The 22,372-nt window shown below is 34.8% G+C and overlaps 1 protein-coding gene across 2 annotated transcripts in view; it reads right to left on the bottom strand.

Annotated features, from left to right (window-relative positions):
* Positions 1-5,757: 5,757 nt before the first annotated feature.
* Positions 5,758-22,372, bottom strand: part of LOC110020580 (NADH dehydrogenase [ubiquinone] flavoprotein 1, mitochondrial) — an 18,802-nt gene continuing 2,187 nt past the window's right edge. The window contains exon 2 of one of the 2 annotated variants that reach the window (XM_020718724.1): positions 5,758-7,286. In XM_020718724.1, coding sequence (XP_020574383.1) covers positions 5,820-7,286 — 1,467 coding nt within the window. In that variant the 3' untranslated portion in view covers positions 5,758-5,819. The remainder of the gene's footprint in view (positions 7,287-22,372) is intronic. The other variant, XM_020718725.1, reaches the window with a different exon arrangement.

The raw sequence follows: 22,372 nt of genomic DNA, 5'->3' as shown, positions 1-22,372 counted from the left end.
TGAGATTACCGCAGCATTATTGGCTCACAACTAGTGGAAGCAGAATCCAGGGGAAAGCTCTCATGATGACAGTTTATATGTGAAGGGTAATCAGGATCATGGAAGGAAGAAAGAGAAGGTGGGTTCTAGAAGGTGAAATTTCAAATCCAAGTCTAAAGGCAAAAAGACAATTCATTGCTACAATTGCAAGGAGTCAGGTCATATAAAGAGAGATTGTCCAAAGCTCAAGAAGTGGACTAAGGAGAAAGGTGATGGATAATCAAAGTCTATAAATGTGGTGTAGAGTGACAATTCAGATTACAGTGATGGCGATATGCTTTCAGTTTCATCAACTTAGTTCACGGATGCATGGATTTTTGATTTATGATGCTGTAATCACATAACACCTAATAGGGAGTGGTTTACTTCATACAGGTCAACTAATTCTGGCTCAGTTTATCTAGGTGATGATAGATGTTACAATATTGCTGGTATTGTGGTATTTGCTGGTATTGGAGAAGTCAGAATTAAGATGTATGATGACACAATTAGAACATTATGTGATGTTAGACATATTCTAGATCTGAAGAAGAATTTGATTTCATTGAGCACTTTACATAGATGAAGTACATCTTTTTGGGCTATAAGAAAGGTGTAAAAGGATACAAGTTTTGAGATCCAATTGCAAAGAAGATGGTGATCAACAGAGAAGAAGATGGTGATAGTGATCAGTAGAGATGCAGTTTTTGATTAGCAGTTTATGTTACAAGAGAATCAAGACAAGTTATCAGGATACAGTTCCAGTTCAGATGTAGTGTAGATGGATTTAGAACAACATCCAGTTTTTCATAACCGAGAGAGTTGAATGTTCAAACCCAACACCTGATGATTCCATTCCAGATGATTTGCAGAATTATAATCTAGCCAGAGACAGACGGAGACACACTAATATAAGACCTCCTAGCAGATTGGGTTATGAAGACTTGGTCTCTTGTGCACTTCTCATCAGCAGTGATGACCCAACCACTTTTTAAGGAGCTATCACTAGCCAGGAGAAAGAGAAATGGATGGGTGCAATAGTTGAGGAGATGGAGTCTTTGCAGAAAAATTGCACATGGGAGCTAGTTCAGCTTCCTGAGGGAAAGAATGCTATTGGGTGCAAGTGGGTGTACAAAAGGAAACCAGTAGTATCAGAAAAAGAAGAGAAAAAGTTCAAAGCTTGACTAGTAGTAAAGGGATTTTCACAACAGAAGGGGAAAAATTATTATGAAATTTTTTCTCCTGCAGTCAGACATACTTCAATCAGGGTAGTGCTTGTATTAATAGCTATTTGGGATTTGCATTTGGAGCATATGGATGTTAAAATTGCTTTATTGCATGGTGATCTAGAGGAGCAGATTTATATGGAGCAGCCAGAAGGGTTTACTTAACCTGGACAAGAGCATCTGGTTTGCAGGTTAAGGAAATCGGTGTGTGGGTTGAAACAGTCTCCAAGACGAAACACTCTACAAGACAATTGTATAAGCGGTTCGACTCTTACATGATTCATATTGACTATAAGCGATGTGAGTATGATTATTGTGTTTATGTGAAGAGCCTTGATGATTGTTCTATTATTTTTCTATTGCTGCATGTTGATGATATACTAATTGCTACAAAAAATATGAATGATGTCTGTGGTTTGAAAGCTTTATTGAGCCAGGAATTTGACATGAAAAACTTGGGTCCTACAAAAAAGATTCTTGGAATGGAGATTCAATCGAGATAGAGGCTCAAAGCGATTATGTTTATCTCAACGAGGCTGCTGGAAATGTTTGAGATGAGAAAAAAAAATCCTGTGAGCACTCCATTGGCAAGTCATTTTAAACTTTCTTCAGAACAGTGTCTTAAGATAGATACAGAAATCGAAGACATGGCAAAGGTTCCATATGCCAGTGCAGTTGGCTGCTTGATGTATGAAATGGTATGTACTCATCCTAATTTGGCTCATGTTGTTAGTCAAGTCTGCAAATACATTGCTAAACCTGGAAGGCTGCATTAGGAAGCAGTCAAGTAGATTTTCAAGTATCTAAAGGGTATGGTAGGACATAGATATAGTTTTGGCAGTCAGCAGGATGATCCTTCAGTTGTGGGGTACGTTGATTCAGACTATGCAGGTGATTTAGATGACAGAAGATCTACAACTGGGTTTGTCTTTACTCTCGGCGGAGAGCATATATGTTGGAAATCAACAATTCGGTCTATTGTGGCATTATCTACAACTGAAGCTGAGTGCATGGCAGTAGCTGAAGCTGCAAAAGAATCCTTATGACTTGTTAGGCTAGTAATGAACAGGGCGTTGAGCAAGGTGGAGTTTAGTTCCATTGTGATAGTCAAATTGCTATTTATCTGGCTAAGAACCATGTGTGCCATGTGAGAACCAAACACATTGATGTTAAGTATCACAAGATCAGAGAATTGATTGCTTCTGGTGAGATACTGTTGCAGAAGGTTCATACTGATGAAAATGCAGCTGATATGTTGACCAAGCCAATTACTATCAACAAGTTTTTGCATTGCTTGGATTTGTTGAATGTTTGCAGTTGCTAGAGAAGCATGGTGGCCCAACCCACTTCTGGTATGTAAGAAAGTCCATGATGTATTTCTCCTAAGGGGCTAGATATTTGCCAAGATGGAGATTTGTTAGGTATGACTCATACACCATATAAGGGACAGATGCTGGAGCGAAAGATTCTGTCCAAATCATGGGAGTTTCTTTATGTGGGTTGGGGGTGCAGTACATGGGTAATTTGATAATCACATATTGCACTCAAGGTTTCCTTTTTTTTTCTTTCTAGGGTTATAAATATATCTGTTTATAACCCTAGTTTATTGGATTTTGTATCCTATACTCTTTTTCTGGATTAGTGAAAAATCTGCCGCTTTGCTCCCGAGGACGTAGGTCTCTTTGTCGAACCTCGTTAAATCTCTGTGTTCTTAAATCTCTGTGTTCTTCTCTGTGTTCTTCTGGATTTGTGTTGATTCTTGTTTTTCTTCGCCCTAATTACTCAACATATAAGCACGTAAATACATGTAGTTCAAAAAAATCACTTGGGTAGTTAACAAGTAAATAACAATATTTTTGGTGGCTTGTCCTTAATTATCCATACAAGTAAACAACTAGTTTGTATTTTAAAATCAGATTGAAAGAATTCATTTTCAGTAAATAACTAAATGTTATATTTTAGCCCCATTTGTATGAGTTTACACTAATAGATACGGAAATAAATAGGAATTGGGTGGTATGTATATAAATGCTCCTTTATGTAATTTTTTTTCTTTTTCAATTTGGAGCGCTGCATTTCTGGAAAAAATCGTCTCATGAGCATCGTGTCCGTTGTCTAGACGTAGCTTGTTGCGTCCGAAACAAATAGATTTTTGAAATTGTAAACGCCTTTTGTTCATTTTGTTTCACTTATTTTGCGTTAAATTTTGAAATCTAATAAATATTATAATTTATAATTATTCTTTTTTCTTGATAAAATTTGTATGTATCTTATTATTTTTATTTAATTTTTTTAATAAATTTCTATTTTAAAATTCAAAGAATACAACTACTTACGTTCATTTTGAGTTTTTTTCGAGCAATCACAAGTCGAGTTCCCAATAAGCCTAATTTCGACCTATCACAAACAATTTCAAGTAATATCGAACTGAACACGAAGAGACTCGTTACGAGCTAATTTGGCACACAAACCAATTTCACACAGCTATTAAATAAATGAGTCGAACACACATGAATAGAACCTCAACTCTTCCATGTTAGGCTCTTTTACACCCTGCAAGTGGGTAGGATGTTAAGAAAAAATTAGGAGATTTTACATAAGCACTAAAGAAAAGAGCTCCATTTAGAGGCAGTCCCACAACAAATGATATTTAGGTTATTAGGATTTAGCAAATCCCATAAATCTGGATTTACTAAATCCTGAATATTTTAAATTCAAAATTGTTTGGCAACGAATTTACTAAATCTTATAAATTCAGCATAACTAATTGATAACTATGTAGAACAAACCCCATAGCTCTTCCTCTAAATCTCGTAAATCCTCCAATTCAATGGATTTAATGTACCCGAGATTTACAGCCAAAATTTATGAAATCCAGATTTATCAAATATGCGGCCTTGTTTTATCCAAAATAATCATCTGCCATTATTTAACCTACATTCGAATTAATTCCTGCCCTAAATCCATTTCCAGAGATCCCTTTATGTATTTAGCACCTCATCTCTAGTTTGAAACACTTTGTTTTTCCGCTACTTTGCACTTGTGATGGTTGCGACATGCTGAGCGAGGGTCTCCTCCAAATGACACTCGTTCTGTTTCTCTGCTTTCTGTGCTTCGTGACGCAAATGAAGCTTCATACTCCATTCAATAATAACTAAGGCCTCATTTGGAGTAGCTTCACAGATCGACGACGCTCCTTTAAACGAACAAATATTACATCCGGACTCTGGACGTAATTTACGTCCGCAGTCCAATTGTGGGGCGCCACGTGTCAAACGAGCTTACCACAATATACTTCGATTGATCAGTATTAAAATTTATTGGTTTCACTTAACACGTGACTTCACACCATTTAACTCCAGAGTCCTGACCTAATAACTTTTCCCTTTAAACGGGATGTTCGCGACTACATCCCTACACTTGCGTTGTGTTTCAGAAAGACAAAAAAGTGATATTTTTGAGGACAAATTACAAGAGTACCAGACAGATAAAATGAGATCTGAAAATACTAGAAAATAAAGAAGGTTTCGGGCATGAATTCAGGAGCGAAATACGGCCATGAAACCAGCAATGGAAGATAAGCATTGGGAGGCAGAGATAGACGGAGTGGTATTCCTAATGACATGGGTGGTATGCCCCTAAAAATATGAACTTCAAGTTCTAAATCCTTAAATAGGGCTGCTTTCTGTGATACATGTAAGAACCAAACATATTAATACAAAATAAGCTTAAAAAAAAATATACTACAATCCAAATTTTTAAAATAAGAGGTTTTTGAGAAATTTACAAGCTTACATATTTCTCATCTCAGATAAAACTTTTTAATTCTATTTCCATGAAATGCAAGAATTGAAATCTTTTTATTCTCTTACATAATAATAATAAAAAATTGCTCGAGAGCCACTAATTCATAAAATCAAGCTCAAATTCAAACTCAATAATTAATCAAACTCACATTAAAAATAGCTCAAGCTCAACTTAACGAGAAAAATTTGCATACGTAAGACGTACGTAGCGCTGCGTACGTCAGGAATGTTATTCAGAAGGTATTGGGGGATTATATCCCTGTTATATCCCTTGTAACCTCACTATAACCAACCTGTAACCTACTTATACCTTCTAGTAACTTCCGCGTTTCTGTTTTCATATATTTATCAGTTACAGGTAGGTTACAGGAATGTTACAAGGAGGTTACAAGGGGTATAACGCAGATATAACCCCCCAATACCCTCTGAATAACCTCCCTGACGTATACAACACTGCAACGTCTTACGTACATAATTTTTTCTCCAACTTAACACTCATATGATATAAGCTCCTAAAATACAAATATTTTTCCTCATTTTGTACCAAGAATATTCCATAGATTTCAGTTTTAACAACTAACGAGGTAAAAGCATTAACATGCTCAAGAGAACAGATGTGTCCTTCTAAAAATCATACAATAATAGAAGCACCAAGTTATTTCTTCCAAATCCCTTTAGATTAAGGAACCCCCAAAACAAATCCAAAGTAAGAAAAAAACTTTCATTATTGAACAGACTTGAATTCCAGAAATCTAACACAGCTTCCAGCTTATGCCGCAGCAGCTTCCAGCAGCTCCCGTGCAGCCCTATCTCGTATCCTCCTTTCCAGCTCGGGCCTGAAGTGCCTGATGAGCCCCTGAACAGGCCATGCCGCCGCATCACCCAGCGCACAGATGGTATGCCCCTCAATCTGCTTCGATACCTCCTGAAGCATATCTATCTCCTCAATCTTTGCATTACCAACCTTCAATCTCTCCATAATCATCCACAGCCATCCAGTTCCCTCCCTGCAAGGAGTGCATTGACCACAGCTCTCATGTTTGTAAAAGTATGATAGCCTTGCAATAGCATCCACCACATCTGTGGACTTGTCCATCACCATAACAGCAGCTGTTCCTAATCCAGATTGAACAGCCTTGAGTGCATCGTAATCCATCAGTACATCGTCGCAGATGTGCTTCGGCAACAGAGGAACGGAAGATCCACCAGGTATAATAGCAAGCAAGTTATCCCAACCTCCCCTGACGCCGCCACAATGCCTCTCTATTAGTTCCTTTAATGGTATGCTCATTTCCTCTTCCACGGTGCAAGGTTTGTTGACATGGCCGGAAATGCAGTACAGCTTGGTACCGGAATTGTTCTTCCGACCGAAGCTCGCGAACCATTCAGGGCCTCGTCTAAGTATAGTGGGAGATACTGCGACTGTCTCTACATTTGTGACGGTGGTCGGGCAGCCATACAATCCAGCATTCGCAGGAAAAGGTGGTTTAAGTCTAGGCTTCCCCTGTTTCCCTTCGAGGCTTTCCAATAGAGCAGTTTCTTCTCCACAAATGTAAGCACCAGCTCCATAGTGAATGTGAACATCGAAATCATAGCCAGAGCCACAAGCATTCTTACCCAAGAAGCCGGCATGATAGGCTTCTTTCCTGGCCTTTTCGAGGTTCAAGCGCTCATTGACATACTCTCCTCTTATGTAGATGTAAGCTGCTGTAGCCCTCATGCCAACTCCTGCAATTAAGCATCCCTCTATGAGTTTGTGTGGATCATGTCGCATGATTTCCCTGTCCTTGCAAGTTCCGGGTTCGCTCTCATCAGCATTGACAACAAGATAGGAAGGGCGGCCGTCAGATACCTTGGGCATGAATGACCACTTGAGGCCCGATGGAAAGCCAGCTCCTCCGCGACCACGCAGACCAGATTTCTTCATCTCATTTACTATCCAGTCAGATCCTTTCAGCACCAAATCCTTAGTCCGATACCAGTCACCTCTTTTCATGGCGCCTTTGAGGAAAGGGTCATGCAAGCCATAGAGATTGGTGAAAATGCGATCCTCGTCCTTAAGTCCACCAAAATGGGTTTTTTCTGGAGGCGGAGGCGGAGGTGGGGTTGGAGGTGGAGTGCCTGCTGTGCTGGCCGCCTGAGTGCTGAAGAAGCTGCATGCAACATTAAACCTCTTACTCAGGCAGCTTTGTTGAAAATGAGACCTTGGTAGGGCAAATAGGCTCCTAAGAGGATCCTAGAAAAAGCATAGGCATAAGCAAGCAACTATAAAGCAGAGGCAACCTTGTTAACCTTTTAGAAAGTAGCCCAAAACTGAATACCCTCACAGGAATTTATTTAGAAAATAATAATATCCACTATGTGTATACAAATCCAATTCCATAAGTACAGCATAAAATGTGAAAGCACTCAAATAGAACTAAAATGAAAAATGAGAAGCCATAGAAAAATTAATGCAATTGGCACTGCCTTTTCCAAACATGAATCAAGACACGCATTTAGAATTAACTAGAAATATAAAAATATCTTGTGTTTTTAATTTCTTAATCATGTTTTGCCAACAAAAAAATTTGGGCTCTGAATATTAACAAGAGCATAGCCAGTTTTCAGCATACATAAACTATTGAAGGCACTCGGGTTTAACTTAATAATCATATTCGAAAGAAATGATAGCTCAATTAGCTTTCTCCAAAGAAATAAGAGGTTTTAGAAGATCTTCCCTCAGGGTGCATTTATAATTCTTTGTCAAAAAGCAAGCAAAGCAAATGACAACATTGTAAAAGGAGATAAAGGCGATGTTTTTAGTTCAAGCAAGGAAATTCTTGTACTTCTTAGCTTGTATAGAAAAATGTTGTCCCCAACCTCTGACCTGGTAAATGTGAATGATTTGTTCTTTTTGCCTAAGTGCTTTGATAAAGTATAGAGCGTTGGGTAGTTATTTGTGTACCCAATGGAATTGCCTAGTCTTGATTTACCAAATTTGCTCACTGATATGCTCTGGAACAGAAATCAGCGAGCAAACAACCACGAAACAACAAGAGATAGAAGGCAAACTCAAAAGAGAGCTGATCTTAACAGACAAACAAAAGCAATAGGCAAGTTACAATGGTGATCTACTTTCTGAGAGGTAGATCGGCTCCCTTGCAACCCTAGACGTCGCTAGAAATACCACAGGAAGAAAAGAAAAGAGCAACCAATGAAATTATGCACAAAAAAAAAAATAAAAAAATAAATAAAAAAACACTAGGTTCCACCCCTTAACAGAAATTAAAAAATAAAAAAACACTAGGTTCCACCCCTTAACAGAATCCTCCTACAGCATTTGAAAATTTTTCTTTCCCACTTTCCCTCTAAAACCTCCTTTAAATTCTCCTTCTCGAGTATGTAATTAAGCCTCTTGTGGATCCCACCTGCTCCTTGCCCTTTTCCTGCCGTAGCAAAATGCCACTACGCTTCTTCCCCCTCATAGGATCGGCTTAACTGTTGTTGTGGGGGGTCGTTGTTTTGGCTTTTGACTGGTTGAGGAGGGGCCGGTCCAGGAACAGGCGTAACATTACTCACCTACCCTCCTAAGGCTAGATGATGAGCCCTCTAGAGAATTTTAACAAGCACACTATCCATACTAGATGCCCTTTAGAGCTCACTCATCAATTAGCTCTCAAAGGACATCTGAAAAAGAGGACAGACACTCATCATAACCAGCATTTGCTATCCCATCATGGGCTCACTCATTATAAGTTGCTTAGGTAGCTATTGTACAGACAACCTACTGTTTTCACTCTCGCTCTACTGAAGCATATGCAATGATGAGCATTCCTTGGGACTTTGAATTTTTTTTCCATTTTTTAACAATATTTCAATTAAGCATAAAATGGTTTACATACAAAAATTATACAAAATTTTGATAGGTTCCTTCAAAAAAAATAAAAATAAAACAAAATAAACTAAAATAAAAAATTAGAAACTAATTATAGTAAAATAAGAAAATTTTGTTGAAATTGTAAATAAAATTCTATAGTTCTAAGAAAGTGCTTGATCTCTTCTTTCCAATTGGCGTATTCATTGATGATGGTGACCAGTTTTCCATCACTCAAAAAAGAGAAATCAAAGGACAACCATACTCAATACATTGAATCTAATTTGATATTGTTCGCCCTCCATGTTTTGAGGTGCAGAATTTGTGGCCTAATTCTTCAAATATTGATCTAAGTTTACTTGCTTAATCGATCATTCAATTTCCTTTTTTTAAGTGAAAAATATATATATATTGAATGCTCCCAAGCTTGATGAAAATGACACTAGAAGGATTGATCTTTTGCCATAGGCCCACTCATGCAACTTTGGCCATTGGAACTTGTTAATGCTCTATAGTGTCATTAGAACAATGGCTCGACATGTTTACAGGTACATAGTTTGATGGGCAATATTTTTCATATTGATAGGGTCTCTTAATCATATATTTTCATCAGTTGATTCCATTAGATAGGATCCTAGTAAAATCAACCTCTCCTGCATCTCAATCACATCACCTATGTGAATTTAACTTCAATATGCTGAAGAATCATGTGTATCTATTATATATTGATCATTTTACTCAATAGTGCTCAATTGAAATGTCAAAGCCAAAAATTCAAAAAGTGGTAGCGGAGAGGAAGTAATCAGACAAAGAAGAGGGTGATAGCCAAGTGTAAGACCTGGCTGAGGCAAATGTTCTGGGCATTTCACAGCTCCTCTTAATAAATGAATATTATTTATTCCAGGCTTGCTAGCTAATTTTTAAAATTATATGATGTCCATCAACAAAAATGTCTTTTGTACGATCATGAAGCATGGGATTATATGCAATAATAATAGTTTATTTGTTATCATAACAGTCATTCAAAAGACTTTTCCATAAAGCATTAAATCTACCCGAACATCTTTTAGCCATAAGAAGTCGTGGATTCCTAGCACCAGAAATCTAAACTTAGCTTCTGCATTAAATTTTGCTACAATTTATTGTTGAGAGATTTACATAAATAGCATTTAAAATTTTAACTTTTATAAATTTCACAGCTAAAGTTTAAATTTTAAATTCACAACAACTAGAATATCTAAATAAAAACAATAATAATAATAATACTATTCTATTTAAAATCTATAACCCTATCAAGCCACTCACCGCTGATCATTCATGCCACTTGCAACTTCACAAAGCATTTATTGCAATCTCTGATGTCCACTCCTGATGCCTCCCTCAGGCCAATTTACTACGCTGGAACTACAATTTGAGTGAAGAGAGAAGATGAACGTTTTGGGGACTTGAGATTTATAATCCATGTGAAGGCAATCGAAGCCAGCAGCGGCTTGAGACTGGGCAGTCAGACTCGAGATAAAGGTTAGTCAATGGCTCTATGTCACCAAAGGCGATTTAGGAGAAGAAATTGGGGTTATTAGATTAGATTAGATTGTTTATCCGATTACCACATGACTTGCTCTCTCTCTCTCTCTCTCTCTAAAGCAGCCTTGATAGCTGCCGGGAGAAATGGAAAACAAATAACTTAGCACCACATGACTTGCTCTCTCTCTCTCTCTCTAAAGCAGCCTTCATAGCTGCCGGGAGAAATGGAAAACAAATAACTTAGATGACTAGATGTGGGTTTTGGCACTGAAATGCATGTACTACATCGATGATCCTTCCAACCTAGATGCATTCTACTTGATTTGAAAGAAGTGTCATCAAATCGATTGTCTAATCTGGAAGCACATGAAGACCGTCATCTACTATTCGATGACCTTATTGACCCACGGCCTATGAATAGAGGATGTTGTAGGCAAGCAGGGCATAGGTGTGTCTTGATGTTTTCCACAAGCAATGCCATCGATGGTCCAGCAGAATCAGTTGACGCAGTTAATAGGGTGCTATGAATATAAAATTTGAATTTAGTACGAAATTTAGAAAATCTAAAATTTTGAGTGCTATGTATGTAAACCCCCCCTTTATTTTTATACTTCTGCAGAAAATGAGGTAGCTTCCAAAGAATATAAAATATCTTGAGGTTAATCTCTTATCGACTATAAAACCAGTATAATTTATGAATTTGTATACGAGTTAGATCATCACTGAATAGAATACCTAGGGTTCCTTTCTAAAATTATAGAATCATATACATTGACCTAACAAATAATTCTTTAAAGTTGACTCACCAAACTAATAGCATAGGTATGATAAATAAGTCGTCTCATAGGCATTTAATATACGATTTTTCCATCGTTCTATGATTCATAGCATCTCGAAGTTTATTATTGAATTACATATACATTCATGCATCTTAGCTTACATATATCTTTCAAAAAGACATTATTTGTTGAAATAAAAAGTTTCTATGTCAAGAATATGTAAATTCCAATAACAAGGAAATATATTAGCTTGCCTAATTCTTTGACTTAAAATTCTGAGAGTAATCTTTTCATTAATTTCTATATATTCCTATTATAATAATATCGCCAACATAAACTAGTAATAATGAGATTCCCTTCGAGGCATGTATTTTATAAATAATAAATAGTCTCGTTGATTGTATTTGTATCATATGTCAAGCATTGTTTAGTGAATCTTTCTAGCCAAACGCTTGGGATAATTTCAACTCGTTCAATGTCTTTTTTAGCTTACATCTCTTTTATTCTATATTTAAACAAAATGGGGGAGGGGGAGGGGGAGGGGTGTGCGGGCATTCTTGACATCAAATTTCTATATATTTAAGTCTATATCAGCTGCTAATGATAAAAGAACCCAAAAAGTGATCGTTTTACCAACCGAACCTAAAGCTTCAAGCAATCAATTTCATACATTAAAGTATAGCCTCTAACAACCAATACAGCTTTATATCTTTCTAATAAACCATTTTACTTGTACTTTACAGCAAATACTCTTATAAATCCGATTATTTTTCTCTTTAAACAACTCTATCCAATCCCATGGTTTATTTTTAAAGAACATCCATTTCCTCCACTGTATTCTTATAATTCTAATTATTTGATGCCTCAAGTGCTATCTTAAGGAAAGAAATAGAATAAATATAAAGTAAAAAGATTTAATGATTATAAGAATTTTTTTGTATGATAAAACAAATGTAGAGGATATTTAGTGAAATTTCTTGAAGCTTTCCTAGGACTTTTCAATTGTAAATTCAGTAGTTCTCTCAACAAGTTCAGTGACAAGGGACAGTTCGTTTTATTAGACTTGCTTAAATTAAGTGATCGGTGCCTTCTTTCTTTGAGTAAATCTATAGTGATTGAAAAAGAAAGTAATAATGGCTTTGGTTTGATTTGGGTGGGAGCAGGTAAGTTTGGGAAAGAAATCACAAAGCGAAGCGGCACTTTTATTAGCCAAAGCACTAATAAGTTAAATAAAACTATTTATGTATAAATACATTCATTAACATTTATAAAATAAAATGTATGACATAAAAGTTAATATAAAATAGAAAAGAAATTTGTATAATATCTAACTTCAAGGCAAATAATTTGGGTGAATCAACAAATTAAAATTTCAAATAATTTCTAATAGTTTGTTGCAATAATTAAAAAACCTTAAAATTGGAAAAAAAACCTATAAATTAATTTTAACGCTTTGAAGCACGCTTTAGCAAAGCGAAGCAAGCTTCACGTGTTTCGCTTTGTTTTGTTCGTGAAGTGTGCTTTTAAAAATATTGCATCTGCATATAATTGAAAAATAAAGATATCATTATCAATTCTTTCTATGAAGAAAGTAATTTCTAAATAATCTATTTCAAAGGAGTTTTGCAAAAGAAATAAACTAAGCTTAGTATACAAAGCCTGCGGTGCTTATTTAACTTCATAAAATACTCTTTTTAAATTGTATACATAATCAAAATGCATTGAACTTTCAAAACCAGGAGGTTGTTCAACATATACTTCTTCCTCAATTATACAATTTAAGAAAGGACTCTTAATATCCATTTAATATAACTTAAATCTTTTAAAATATGAAAATACTAATGATAGTCTGATGGCTTCTAGTCGGGCTACAGGGTCAAAGGGTTCTTCAAAGTCAATTCCTTCAATTTGGCTGTACCATTTGACCATAAATCTAAGTTTGCTCCTTATCACTATTTCAGATTCATTCAACTTATTTTTTATTTCCCATTTAATTCCAATTATATTTTGTTTTGAAGGTCTTTACACTAATTTCCAAATATCATTTCTAGTGAATTGGTAGTCGGATGGCTTCTAGTGAGGTTACAGGGGCAAAGATTTCTTCAAAGTCTATTTCTTCTATTTGGTTGTACCATTTAGCCATAAATCTAACTTTGTTCCTTATCACTATTCCAAATTCATTCAATAAAAACTTGAATTATGGAGGTCTACATTGGAGTCTAAAGGCCTTCGTTTTAAGTAGAACTAAAACTGAATACATGGAATGTAATTTTAGTAGTAATAGCTCTAGTGACAGAAGTGTGACTTTGGGTGATCAAATTATTAAAAGGTGTGAACGATTTAGATATTTTGGGTCCGTTGTCCAAAGCGATGGTGATATAGATGGGGATGTTAATAGTAGAATTCAAGTTGGTTGGTTGAAGTGGAGGAATGCTTCGGGTCTTTTGTGTGATAGAAAAGTAACGCTAAGACTGAAAGGAAAATTTTATAAGACGGTGGTGAGATCTGCAATGCTCTATGGCGTTGAATGTTGGCCTTTAAAAGAGAAGCATAATAATAAGTTAAGTGTTGCCGGGATGAGAATGATTAGGTGGATGAGTGGCTTTACACTTCGAGACAAAATGCGGAATGAATATATTCGTGATAGGGTTGGTGTAGCTCCTGTGACAGACAAAATTAGAGAAAGTCGTCTTAGATGGTTTGGTCATATTAAACGTCGACCATTAGATGATCCGATTAGGAGAGTAGATGTTTTAAATCGACTTGTTAAGAAAGGCAGAGGTAGACCTAGGAAAGTCGTCTTAGATGGTTTGGTCATATTAAACGTCGACCATTAGATGATCCGATTAGGAGAGTAGATGTTTTAAATTCGACTTGTGTTAAGAAAGGCAGAGGTAGACCTAGGAAGACTTGGGCTTATTGTATTAAAAATGATCTTAATTTACTAGAACTAAATGAAAATATGACACTAAATAGGACGCAATGGAGAAAAAGGATTCATGTAGCCGACCCCACGTAGTGGGATTAAGGCTTTGTTGTTGTTGTTGTTGTTGTTGCAGAGAGGTCGGGGTCCTAACTGAAACAGAAAATGTAATAAGAATACAAAACCTACATTGGAAATGAATCTCAATTCTCTCTTGATGTCAGATCAATAGGCAAACACGCACAGGAATCCAAATTCATTTAATTATCAATGAAGTTCTTAAAAATTCAAAATAATGTAATATAACATTAATTTTACGGACACCTTAAGTTGCTCAAATGAAATAACACTCAAACTGAATACATGGCTTCACAAGAAGGATAAAAATGGAATAAAATTTCGATTTTAATACGGCAAAAAAATTGACAGTATCAAAACTACTTCAATATTGTCTCGTACAAATTCTTCACTCATTTACTTTATGCAAACATAAAGCATTCATTTATTTATTTCAATAACTGTTGATCAATAGCAATGATCACAAGCTTCATTTTGCAGTCCATCAGATATGAGAAATAATATTTACTAATTTATAGAAACATATATACGGTAATTTTCTCTCTTGATTATCCAGCATGGATCGGAGTGTTGTGCAAAAGTAGATGAAAACTAAGGTGAGCATTCAAATGAGAATGATAAATGGATGTGGCACAAATCAAGGAATGCTTATATTAGAATAATTTAAGAGCGGCATTTACAGAAGAAAACATAATGAGAAATAGGCCTATGTAGTATAAACATATACAATTAGAGGAAGAAAATGCATCAATAAAAAAGAAAGATAACAAAAAAGGAAGTAGTTCTTATTGTAGAATTAGAAAGGAAAAGTAAAAGACCAAAGTTACTAGAATAAAAGTGCAAAATGAATTTTGTAACATGAGTTAACACCTCTTTAGACACCTACTAGAAACTAACGGAGACTGAGGACTTGTAGAACAAAATCAACATATTTGGGACACAAGGCAAATGATTATAATGATGACAACTTTTCTCTTCAATACGAGACTCTAATATATGGACTCCAAACATAAAACTATGATAGCCCATCTTCAAAAAATCATTAGAACTAATTCCATATATAATTTTATCTGTTATTCAAACATAAACTTATAATATGAAATAAAAAGTTCTCATTGATGTTTTTTTGAATATATGAGATATCTTTACTTTTATTTGTGAGCCTTTCATCCTCTTATTATTCCTATATCTCCTCCTCGTCATACCCGCTTTCGAGCACCTTCTAAAAGGCCCTAGAACAGTGTCATCTCATATCAGAGCACGACTAAACCTAAGGTTTTAAGAATTTGTATTTCTTGTCCTATATCTAGAATTCTAAATAAAAATCCTACAATATCTAAACAATTCATACCGCAATTCCTAGTGCCAAAACCTAAAACCTCCAAAAATTGAATCTTAATACCTCAGCAAAAAATTGTCCCAACAACCACCATAAAAATCATAAACTTCGACATTTTTTTCTGCAACCTAGCTCCTGTCGAAATCTTGATCAAGAGAAAAAGAAATAATGTCACATAGGAGAAATCTGTAAAGAAGTTTTCAGAAGCTTATTATGGAGGATATGCAGCGGGAAATCCACCAAATGCAACAGATGTTTGTCATCATTGAGAAAAGACAATCAGGTGAGGTCACCGATAGCCACAACGGTGACTCATCATATCGAGAAAAAAAAGTAAATCCCTTCCACCAAACAACTTCCGGTGATAAAGAACCACTATCACGACGATTTGACATCTAATATCAAAGGAGAAGAAAGGCTCTTGGAGTAAAAATGAATTTATAAGATTTTGACAGTAGCAGAAATCCATAAGAATTGATTAAGTGGTTCCAATCAGTAGAGTGGGTCATTAAATACAAGGATATTCCACAAGACAGAATGGTAAAGCTAGCAGTTGTCAAGTTAAAGAAAAATGTAACTATGTGGTTGGAGAATTTGAAGATGCTTCGATAGCAAAAAGGGAAGTGTAAAATTACTATTTGATCGAAGATAAAACCAGAAATGCAGCATAAGTACCTGTTGGCACATTACAAGCAAGATATGCTCTTAAGGCTTCAACCCTTACACCAACAAGATCACCTAATAGTGGAATATAATTGAGTAGATTATGTTGAAGTACAGGCTAGTGGAGCTGGAGGAGAAAATCATAGCTTAATATTTGAGAGGATTGAGACTATCCATTGGTAATGTGGTATAATTGTAGTCTTATTGGACATTATATGAAACCCAAGCCCTAGCCTTGAAGGTAGAGAGACAACACAACAGTACCAAGTCAACACTTCCCTCCAAATAGAGTTCAGTCATCGGATCAAGCAGCAAGAGTACACTTAATGGAACATCCAAGTCGACCCCTCTAGAGGAGAAACTAGTTCAGAGTGGACAACAGGTGGAGTGCATCAGCATCAACACTTCTGGATCTATCTAAGATCGAAAGTGCTTCAAGTGCTACGAATTTGGACATATTTGATCAGATAGTCCAACATGGATAGTTATATATTGCACTGAGCGAGGAGCCGTTGAAAGTGATCCAGGAAGGGATAAAGACTTTAGAGAGAAGTCTTAACTTCCATCTAGCGAGGAAGAGTCGCTAATAGTTCAAGATGCACCCAAGGGAGACTCCAACTAGATTAACATTGATTGTTTTAGAAGATAGTGAGCCCAATGAGCTGATATGATCGAAGAGGTAGCATTTACTGAGAGATAGTTGGATGTCATGAGTGATAGTTATTTATGGTTGTCTTACTACATACCCATGTATCTTTTCAATAATCATTACACTTTTTGTCAAATTTACTATTTTGACCACTTATATTAAGTTTACATAATATATCATTAATTATGGACAGATTTTTCCAGCTATTCTCAACAAGGAATGCTGCAGCATGAGAACTGAATATGACGCTTGCAATGCCTCCAGATTTTAGCATTACTGAAAAATTTGATGAAGAAAAAAACTAGAGAGAGGAGAGGGGGGAACAACCAAATTGCAAAAGTTTCTAGCACAAAACTACAGTTCCAAGTGCTAAGAAAAAATACATGAATTTCTATAAACTGATGTTAACCAAAATTTGGGAGCTCAAAAGGCTTATTCAACAAATTATTTGCAGAAAATAATTCAATATGCAAAAGACAAGGTGTTTATATATTATTTAAGCCGTCACACAACTTTATGAATGCTTCAAAATGGAGTAGACAAGAAAAATAACATAAATTCTATTATCTTCAATGCTCTAGGTAAAACACAAAGCATAGTTTATGTTGACTAGTGTGTGTTGAACCTGGTGCTAAAGCATTATATTAAGGGTCTTTTGAGCCCTTTGGAGCAGCTGCACCTATTTGAAGAAGCAGCTGTGAAGTTGCTATAGAAGAAATTACTTTTCAAAAAGCTTGAGGTGGCTATTATAAATTTATTTTATATTCAAAAAGTCAAACCACAATTTTCTGACAGCAACCACACTTTAACAGCTCAGGTTGAAAAAAAGAGTTTTCTGCCACAAAAATTTCTAAAAAACAGCAAGAAAGCAATTCCCTAAACAGAACTGTGACAGCGGTTTAAAAAACAGGAAAACAGAAAGTTGTCCCAAACAAACCGTAAGTTAAGAATCCCACAAGTTTTTAGTATGCAGACATCATGTTTTAATCTCAAAATCAAACAAGCATCTAGGTTCATCTTAAATTAATAACAATAGTTAAATAAGCATAACTTTAATATTATTATTATTATTATTATTATTTTGGCAAATCATAAGTCTCCTGTATTTATATTCTTATGAAATTCTGACCTTTCCACAACCATGCTATCACGATATGGTACATATTCTTGAAAATCTACAGGTTTTCTTTCTCTCCAAACCATGAAGAGTTTGTGATATTAATCCAACCACAGCACATACTTTTTCCACTTATTTTGTAAAAAACATTGAGCTCTTATTTTTTGGCCTTCTACAACATCATCACATAACATAAATTGATGGCCCTTTTAGGACTTCATGTGAATCTCAATATGGTGTAATGATTGTACATCCGAAATGCATAGTTCATCCTCAAATGATTTAGTTTTTGTTGTATTTAATGAATCATGTAAGTTCAGATAGATGAAGTAAAAAATACAGTATACCTTAAATATAAACATACAACAACGACAACAACAACAAAGCCTTACTCCCACTACGTGGGGTTGATTTCCTCTATGAATTTTATTTCTGTTGTTTTACATGACTGTGATTAATGATTAAATCTAAAAAAAATGTTTTAAAAAATTAAAAACGTTCCTCATATATCCAAATTATTTTGAAAATGCCCGAAATGAGGCAAGTTATGGTTGTCTTACTACATACCCGTGTATCTTTTCAATAATCATTACACTTTTTGTCAACTTTGCTATTTTGACGACTTATATTAAGTTTACATATTATATCATTAATTATGGACAGATTTTTCCAGCTATTCTCAACAAGGAATGCTGCAGCATGAGAACTGAATATGACGCTTGCAATGCCTCCAGATTTTAGCATTACTGAAAAATCTGATGAAGAAAAAAACTAGAGAGAGGAGAGGGGGGAACAACCAAATTGCAAAAGTTTCTAGCACAAAACTACAGTTCCAAGTGCTAAGAAAAAATACATGAATTTCTATAAACTGATGTTAACCAAAATTTGGGAGCTCAAAAGGCTTATTCAACAAATTATTTGCAGAAAATAATTCAATATGCAAAAGACAAGGTGTTTATATATTATTTAAGCCGTCACACAACTTTATGAATGCTTCAAAATGGAGTAGACAAGAAAAATAACATAAATTCTATTATCTTCAATGCTCTAGGTAAAACACAAAGCATAGTTTATGTTGACTAGTGTGTGTTGAACCTGGTGCTAAAGCATTATATTAAGGGTCTTTTGAGCCCTTTGGAGCAGCTGCACCTATTTGAAGAAGCAGCTGTGAAGTTGCTATAGAAGAAATTACTTTTCAAAAAGCTTGAGGTGGCTATTATAAATTTATTTTATATTCAAAAAGTCAAACCACAATTTTCTGACAGCAACCACACTTTAACAGCTCAGGTTGAAAAAAAGAGTTTTCTGCCACAAAAATTTCTAAAAAACAGCAAGAAAGCAATTCCCTAAACAGAACTGTGACAGCGGTTTAAAAAACAGGAAAACAGAAAGTTGTCCCAAACAAACCGTAAGTTAAGAATCCCACAAGTTTTTAGTATGTAGACATCATGATTTAATCTCAAAATCAAACAAGCATCTAGGTTCATCTTAAATTAATAACAATAGTTAAATAAGCATAACTTTAATATTATTATTATTATTATTATTATTTTGGCAAATCATAAGTCTCCTGTATTTATATTCTTATGAAATTCTAACTTTTCCACAACCATGCTATCACGATATGGTACATATTCTTGAAAATCTACAGGTTTTCTTTCTCTCCAAACCATGAAGAGTTTGTGATATTAATCCAACCACAGCACATACTTTTTCCACTTATTTTGTAAAAAACATTGAGCTCTTATTTTTTGGCCTTCTACAACATCATCACATAACATAAATTGATGACCCTTTTAGGACTTCATGTGAATCTCAATATGGTGTAATGATTGTACATCCGAAATGCATAGTTCATCCTCAAATGATTTAGTTTTTGTTGTATTTAATCAATAATGTAAGTTCAGATAGATGAAGTAAAAAATACAGTATACCTTAAATATAAACATAAATAATCTGAAAATATAAGCATAATCGTTTAAGTGATTACCTATCACAACATCTATAATTGTATTTTGACATAATAAATTTAAATGTTATTCTCATCTTTCGATCTGCATTTTAACTTTCATTATACTATGCATGGGTGCTTGATGATCAAATGAATGCTGCCTGATGATGCAACTTATGCCAGAATTTGCAAGAACATTTCAAAGTTATGAAAATAAAATTAACTTGTGTGGGTGTTTTATTAATGGTGATGTCATTATGCACTTTCATACCGGTTTAAATTAACCCAATTCAAATAATAATTAAAACATAAATCTGCATTTCATTCTGCCATAATATTATTTAGTTCATTTTTAGAGCTAATAAGTTGTATAACCAACATGATGTTATCCATCATTTTGTAGTTATTTGACTACTCGATATGAGCATTATCATCAATGTTATGATGTCAAATTCTAAGAGTTTATAAAATTTGAATTATTTTCCTACACTTGGCAGAAGTTTGCAGCATTTCACTGAAGTTTTTGCTTGAAACTTTACGTTCATTCTGTAATTTACTTTCATTCTCAAAACATGAATGTTGTTTTCTAAAGACTGCACACCCACTATCATGAGTAAGATTTACACAAAAATATTAAATGTCATTGTTCTATGTCCATGTATACAAAAATTATTTTCAATTATTTGCTTCCTGCACATTGGCAGGGAGCTTGCTTGTAAAAGCTCTAATTTGAGCGCATTCCTTGTAATGGAATTTGGCCAGGCAATGGGCTTAGTGGTGAGGGTATGGTCTTGTAAAAAACAAAAGAGATTTATGTGCTAAAAAGAGTTCAAAGAGAATTGAATTGAGTAGCAAACTAGTGTTGCTAGAGCTTTACTAAATTTCTTGATGACTACTTGATGAAAGACACCATGAGCACTTCACTTAATCTTCCACTTTGAATCCTCCATATAACTTGGGCTCTTCCTTCTTCCCTTTCTTAAAATCTCTTGCTTCCTTGATGGGGGCCTAACTAAGGGTGAGAATGGTCCAATTTCAAGGCAATTCAATCCCACCATAAAATCAACTCAAAGTTATACAAATTAGCTCAAAATCTGCTCATGGATCGACTAATTTAATTTCAAGCTGACATGAAATTATTTTATTTTCTATTTTTCAAATTTTTAAAAGATGTTGATGTTAAGTAAAATACTCACATGCATATGTACATAAATATTTATATCAAATTTAAAAAATGTATGTTCTATTAATAGTTTTAGCTAATCTGAAGCCAACTCGATCCAATCCAGACTCAACTCAAAGTTGGCTCAAAGAACGAACTAAGCCAATAATTTGGATTGTGGCTTAGCAAGTTTATCTTGATATGAGAGAAAAATTCCAGCTTCAAGCAATTTCAAGCTAAAATTTCACGCACCTTGGCTTTTCTTCTTTTACATACTCGGGTAGAGAGAGAAGGCAAGTGAAGGGTAATCCTAAAAAGATTGACGTACTAGAAAACATTGGAGTTTAGCAGTAGTGGTAGAAATTATAATACTTGGAGATGCATTAATTGGCTAGGGAAGTTAGAGGAGACGAGCAAGGAAAGGAGAAAGCGAGAGACTTGATTCTTCAATTGATGAATGAAAAAGATATAAGATAATGGCCTATTATTATGGAAAACATAACATAAAAGCTAAAAACTAAAAGCTAAGAAAACTGATAAGGGATAATTCCTTAACAACCTACAAGATATGTCATTAAATTATACATCTGCTACCCTAATAACTTTTATAATGTATTGAAAAAACTTAAATGCTAATAAATCATTAGCAATAAAGTTTATCCTCAAACTATCATGGTTTGGCCATCTAAGCCCTATTCCCATGGAGTATTTTGTAGAAACATCCTAAATAATCTCCATTAGAGTTTTGGATCAACGGACTTGATCTTCTTTTCCCTCTCTTTCAATTTTTAATGTGTAACAGCCTCCATTTCCATCTCTCCGTGATATGATCAGTCCAACCATGATCATATTTGGCATTTGGATTTTTTCTTCACACCTTGTATCCTGGAATTAATCCTACTGAAAATTTATGGAAATTTTTCTAAGAATTTATGGAAGTTCCTAGAAGATTAGTATGAAGATGTTTCAAGAACTTCTAGAAGGTTTCAAAAGCTTCTTCTAAAAGATATTAAAGCTATTCTTTAAATTATGCCTTGAACATTGGTTGGCAATTCTTGATGCTAAAGTCACCAAGATCAAGAGCACTCCAAAAGCAAGGCTTCTATTATAAAATATGTTTTTATATGACAAGGATGTTTTTTTTCTGCACTTTAGTTACTAGGCACTGGTATAAAAATTGAAACTAACATGACATTACACAAGATACACTTATTATTGAAAATATAGAATCCAGATACACTTTTTACATCATAAGTTAAATACTTAAAAAAAATGTAGGGA

This window comes from Phalaenopsis equestris, unplaced genomic scaffold (assembly GCF_001263595.1).
Source record: "Phalaenopsis equestris unplaced genomic scaffold, ASM126359v1 Scaffold000103, whole genome shotgun sequence".
NCBI lineage: Eukaryota > Viridiplantae > Streptophyta > Magnoliopsida > Asparagales > Orchidaceae > Phalaenopsis > Phalaenopsis equestris.
The sequence above is the reverse complement of the archived record's forward strand: the minus strand, read 5'-3'. Positions and strand labels throughout refer to the sequence as shown.